Genomic DNA, 6278 nt, shown 5'->3' with positions numbered 1-6278 from the left:
AGTCAGTAATTTTCAATTAACAGATGTGCTTTGTGAAACGTTAATTAGTTTTTACCTTCTTAATGTGTTTGAGACCATCAGTTGTGCTGGCTTACAGTAAATAGCCATATTTGACTACTTTAGTAATCTATATTATGGCAAGAATTACTGAATTATGTCTATAATTAAAAATAAAAAAACGTTAAATGTGTCTTCAAGTGCAGTTGAAAAAAAATCAAACACTGTAATGAAACTGGCTGTCACGAGAACCGCCCCAGGAAAGGAAGACCAACAGTTACCTTTGCTGCAGAGGATGAGTTCATTACAGTCACCAGTCTCAGAAATCAACAATAAACAGCACTGTAGATTGGAGCACAGAGAAATGTGTCAAAAGTTCAAGTAGCAGACACTTCATGTCTACTGACCACTCAAAGCCCCCTTTCAACCCTTCACATTACATTCACACACACATATTCATACACTTGATGGCAGAGACCAGGTGCTTATACAGTGCTTCCTATCTGAAGCACAATGATACTCAATGATAAAATTTGGGGTTCAGTGTCTTGCACAAACACACTGACTGGACTGGGGGTGGCGGAAATCAAATCAGCAACTCTCTGATATCTAGAAAACCTGCTTTACCAACTGCAGTCTTTAGGCCTCTACAGTTGAATGGCTGAAAAGATACCACTATTGAGGGGGACCAACAAGAAGTAAAGAATTGCTTGGTCCGAGAAACAAAATGAATGCACATTAGACCAGTGGAAATATGTATTTTGGTCCAAATTTGTGGTTCTGCCTTACATGTCTTTGTGAGAGGCAGAGAAGGTGAAAGGATGATATCTGCATGTGTGATTCACCACCGTGAAGCATAGAGGAGGAGGTGCAATGGAGTGGGGGTGCTTTGCTGGTAACACTGTTGCCAATTTATTCAAAATTCAAAGCATACTTAACCAACATAGTTACCACAGCAGTCTGCAGCAACATGCCATCCCATCTGGCTTGCACTTACTGGGACTATTATTTGTTTTTGTATGGGCCATTTAAACCAAGAAGGCAAGTGGTGGAGTGCTGCATCACAGAGAGAAGGAAAAGCAGCCAACAAGCACTCAGCAAATGTAGGAACAACTTCAAGATTGTTGGAAAACCATTCCAGGTGACAACCTCATGAAAGTGGTTAAGAGAATACCAAGAGTGTGCAAAGCTGTCATCGAAGCAAAAGGAGGCTACTTAGAAGAATCTAAAATATAAAACATATTTTGCTTTTGTGCTGCTTCCCTAGTTAATGTGCGTGTGTTCTGTCACTGCAGCTGGTTCCGGAGGAGACTGATTATAGTGGTCAGGATGCCGCAGGACTCGTGTGTAGGCAGTTTTTATTTTTATTTTTAGGTCATTGTAGTATTTTTTTTTTTATTCATTACCAATTGGTGATTGATAAATCACCATCAAATAAAACCCAACAGAAAATATGTTTTTCTCTCATGTTGTTTCAACAGAAATCATATACACATACATTTATATTGCTTCATATTATCAAATTTACATCAGACACATAATTATCTATTTTCTGGAGACAACAAGTTGTATTTCCAAACTCAAAGCAAGACTTGTTTTGGTACATACATACTCGTACATACATACTGGGTTCATTCAGTTTACATTCAGCTGTGTGACAGAGAATCCACTTGATGGCCACCATTTTGGTCTTTGCCTCTCATTAGCTTTTGATTTAATTTATGCAGAGGCATAAAATAAAATGTTAAAATCTGGTCATATCATGGTTGCTGTCCCCTTTAAGGCCAAAGGCAGGCTCACGTTCTGCATCTACTATCAAAGTTTAGTTTTCCTTTCTCATCATGTTTTTCTTTACAGCACCTTCTGTTCAGTCAACAAGTGGGAACTAATAACACTAAACTAACATCTGTTTTGTGAAACCAATTGAAATTCAAGATGTGCTTCAGAGTCACTTCTAAAATATTATTAGACGTAGTTTGAAATGAATGTTCAAGAAACTGGCTTATTATTCTAAGAGCTAATCCTGAGAAAGCTCTATGTTTACAATAGACACTAATGATTTTGTGCTAGCTTTAATGGTCTAAGAAGTGAGTTACACCAGATGCTCATGTGGAAGGACACCCACAGACATACGTCCAGTATTTCTCTGAACGCAGGCAGCGGCTACATGAAAAGCTTGGGATCAGATCTCCGTCTCCAACTGTGCCCTCCAGAAACAAAAATATCATCATCTCAAACAAATGTTTTTTTTTTCTTCTTTTCTTGCTGACATCAAGAAGAAAATGGAGCTTTATTTTGAATTTTATTGAATTTCAAAGTTGGTAAAAACATATAATTTATTACAGAGACTTAACCTTTGAGAGTGCATACAAAGAACAAAAACACTTCTACTCATATCTACAGTATTTCAGTAGTCCTGATTTATCTGATGTATCTGCCACCGAGTGCCACTATGTAATGATAGGGACACTCCCAGGCATCTCATATACAGCAGACAACACCTTGTGCTTTCTGAAACATATCTTGTGCTTTTCACACTGCACATTTTAAGCCCAGGGTTACCTTCAGGGGCCAGGGTCGGAGGTGAAAAGTAGGTGCTGTTGCTGTTTTCTTTAGCTGCAGAAGGTTTGATATGAAAATACTTTTTACTGTGCACTTGTGTAAAGTTGAAGTGATTTGAAGCTCTGGGCTGCAGTTAGTTGAGTACATTAAGATACCAATCAAAGATACAGACTTAAAGCATACTTTTCGTATAATTTCCAAAAAACCCCAAAGTGGCTCATTAAGGTCAAATATAAGGCCTTGGATACATTCTGAAATGTCAGGAAAAATTGGACATTTTAACACTACAGAAAGGTGACAGAAATCTGAGTTCTAAGACAAGTGCCTCACTGGACTTTATATTTATAAGAACATGCCTTTCAAATGTGTTCATGATAGTCAGTTTTTCAGTTCCAATCCAAAAAGCTTGAATTCAGAAATGAGACTCCTGCTCTTAAAAGACAATTCTGGTAATATTCTATATTTGTCTTATTGTCAACAAATCTTATGAAAACACAGATACGGTGCATTAAACGGTCTAACAAGATTATACCTGTAAAGCATCACCTTCTGTGCCACTGACAAATCCCACATATGCCAGAAATACTCATTAGAGCACCAAATGTGTATTAATCCGCAACTGAAAATAGTTCTAAATAAATGCACTTTTATCCTGTTTGAGTTTGCTAAAGTGTGTTTGTAAAAATGAAACTATATATTTGTGAGCTATTTTTAATGATTCATGTCTTCATTAGAAACAAATCAGTCTGAGGCTGAGAGCAACAGACAGTAGTCACAAAGTATGGAGAAATGAACAAACTCCTGACAATAACAACAATGTAGAATATTTTCAGCTTCATCCTTTAAATTTTGTGCTTAGATACAATTTGCATGGAGATTACAGGATCTTTTTCCTCTCTGTTTATATATAACGGGGCTAAGCTCATTCAAGTCAGCCCTTGGTTACAGTGCAGTGTGAAAAGGGCTCATTATTTTGGGGGGCTTTTATTGGCTGGGGGTTGTAACTCAGGCTTCGGCAAAAGCAAGCCATGCCTTTAGGAGGAGTACTCATACTCCTCTGCACTGCGTCGTCCAAAGTCCATCCAGCCGAGGTAATCTCTGTCCTTTATCCTGTGGCCTGGAGCTACACCACTGGCTCTGCTGGTGAGGGAGGATCTAGTCTGGTAGGGAGAGCCTGAAGGAGATGGAGACAGGAAGACAACCCACTTTACACTTTATGACACTGATGATGTGATGAAGATAGGAAGATGTTATTCTGCTTGGCCAAAACATGACTGCAGTGCACATCTTTTAAACCTGTGCTGACTTTATATTATAAAATGTCATGCTGATTTGTTTTGTTTCTGTTTTCGTCTTTATGTTCTGTGAGACCAGCAGGTCTCCCAGTCACAGCGACTTAAAAGATAAACAGAGATACACAGTGACAGAGAGAGAGAGAGAGAGAGAGAGAGAGAGAGAGAGAGAGAGAGGTCAGGAGGGAAGGAAGCGAGTGAAGGAGGACAAAATAGAGGGAGCAGGCTGGTCGAGGAACTGAGGGAAGAAACATGGAGGACGTATGGAAAGATGGAGGGAGCAGAGAGAAACCTAGAGGGAGGTGGCAAATGCCAGATGGTGGGACTAAGACACAGCATGAGTGACGGCAGATTACAGAAAGATGGATGTTAGGAGGGGAGAGAGAAAATAACATGACCAGGAGCAAAATGAGGACAGAGAGATGTTTTGCGTGTAATGAGGGAGGAAAGTCTCTCGCATCAGCTACACTTTCTATCCGCCTCACCTTTCCTGGAGAGGAGTCTGGCCAGTAGCTGGCTCAGGCTGGCTTGGTTGTAGTTAGCTAGTTGCCCTGAGGAGGGTGCTGGAGCTGAGCGTGCCTGGCGGGTGTGTTGTGGGGAGAGGCTGTCTGACGGGAGAGCCTCACCCTCAGCTCTCTGTGACTAGAAGACGAGGGGAAAAAAAAGAGAAAGAAATAAAATGAGGAATAGATCAAAACCTGAAATTTCAGCACTTTACTGTAAGTGAATGTGATGTAATTTAAATCAATTTTAAAGTTAAAGCTCACTTAATCCACTTTTATATGGTAAGAATTTAAGTGTATATATCTTTAATTTAAGACACTCTACCAATTAAGAATAAGTGGACTTTATGAGTCTGGAAAACACATCCTCAAACTTAATACTGTAGTAATTTTTATTCTCCCAAACCCATGCAGAGATTTCAAGACACCTCTAGCTGTTTGTGTGTGTGTCTTACCATGGCATGTGAGGGCAGACTCAGGGAACTGCTGGACAAAGCAGCCAGGAGAACACACACACAGATACCTACATTCATGACTGTCGAGAGAGAAAAGGGGGACAAAAAAATAACAAAGTCAAAGAAATCCACTACACCTAATGTGTTCCTAACAGTGTTGCCTGCTGTTTTTTTTATTGTCTCCCTTTTGATTCGGTAAATATGTGCTTCTGTGAGGAGAAAATCACAGGCAATGAAGGTTTCACAATAAATCATTTCAAAGTTGTTTAAGCGCATTTCTAGAGGGATGAAATTAACCTTTGATGGTTCAGCTGGACCCTTAGGCGGACATTATTTTGTCTTTCTTACACACTGGCAGACCAATTTTGACACACACACACACACACACACACACAGTGTGTGGTGTAAATGTAATAAATGTACGCTGTCAGCATTAGCAGAATCCCAAAGGAAACACACCAATTATCTCTGAATCTTCATTTTACTCTATGTCCTGTTTTTTGAACAGTTCACAGGAGAGCCAATATTAACACGACAACACTGTAAATTACATAATTTTAATTCTTGTGCCGCATTAAGGGCTCAAAACTGAAATATTGTAAAATTACATTAAAAGGAAGTAAACTATCTCATAATCTGCTCTCATCTATCTGCACCACATAGTCAAGATGAGTTGTAGTTTTGACATTCTATTTTCTAAAAATATCCAATGTGAAAAGAAAAAAAAAAATAGTATGCTATAATTTTGTCAAACAGATTTGCTCATTGTATTCCTCCTGGAGCCTGGTGAAGTAGCTGTATTACAGCTTATATATGAGCTGCGATGAGCAGAACATTCTTCCAGAGCAAATCATCCAGTTAAATCAAACCAACAGCACCGGTCGCTGTGAGGCTTTCAATCCCCAATCATTCAAACCCGCTCTCTCTGAATGTCACACAGGAGGGTGTTGTTGTGATTTCAAGCAGGAGAAAGTCCAATGGCATCTAGTTTTACATGGACTATTTCGACAGTTGACCATCTCTCCACACAGACACAGAATCAAGACACAAACAGACAAAATGAAATATGAAGTCAAAACAGCGTGTGTTCATCTCTCAGCAGCCTGGATAATATTGGTACAGTGAGTCAGAATCCAGAGCTTCCTCTAGTTATTGTTCACTGGACATGATGATTACATACATTATCAGTCCCTTCATCAACATGGACATACAGCACAGCATCTTCAACTAAAACCTTGTAATGCTGTACTTTTAAACCCAACGATGTTATCACTGTGACTCACTACGACAGGCCATTTGAATAATTTTCTTTAAATTGACACAGCGGTGGTGTAAATAGTCATTCTCTTCATGCTAATATAATTCCTGTTAGCAGCTGGTCATTGTCTCTGACTCATTATTCAATGGGTTGGTAATGATGTTACTGTAAATTGTCTGAAAGGTCTCTCCTCTCTGCAGAAAAAAAATGA

General features: G+C 39.2%; 1 protein-coding gene across 1 annotated transcript in view; it reads right to left on the bottom strand.

Annotated features, from left to right (window-relative positions):
- Positions 1-3256: 3256 nt before the first annotated feature.
- Positions 3257-6278, bottom strand: part of ccka (cholecystokinin a) — a 3715-nt gene continuing 693 nt past the window's right edge. Inside the window, 3 exon segments of the mRNA NM_001303339.1 lie at positions 3257-3733; positions 4337-4493; positions 4810-4889. Of these exon segments, the coding sequence (NP_001290268.1) occupies positions 3594-3733; positions 4337-4493; positions 4810-4887 (375 nt within the window). The 5' untranslated portion in view covers positions 4888-4889 and the 3' untranslated portion in view covers positions 3257-3593.

The sequence above is a fragment of the Larimichthys crocea genome, chromosome XIII (assembly GCF_000972845.2).
Source record: "Larimichthys crocea isolate SSNF chromosome XIII, L_crocea_2.0, whole genome shotgun sequence".
Taxonomy (NCBI): Eukaryota; Metazoa; Chordata; class Actinopteri; family Sciaenidae; genus Larimichthys; species Larimichthys crocea.
Note: the sequence above shows the minus strand (reverse complement) of the source record. Positions and strands in the feature narration are given on the sequence as shown.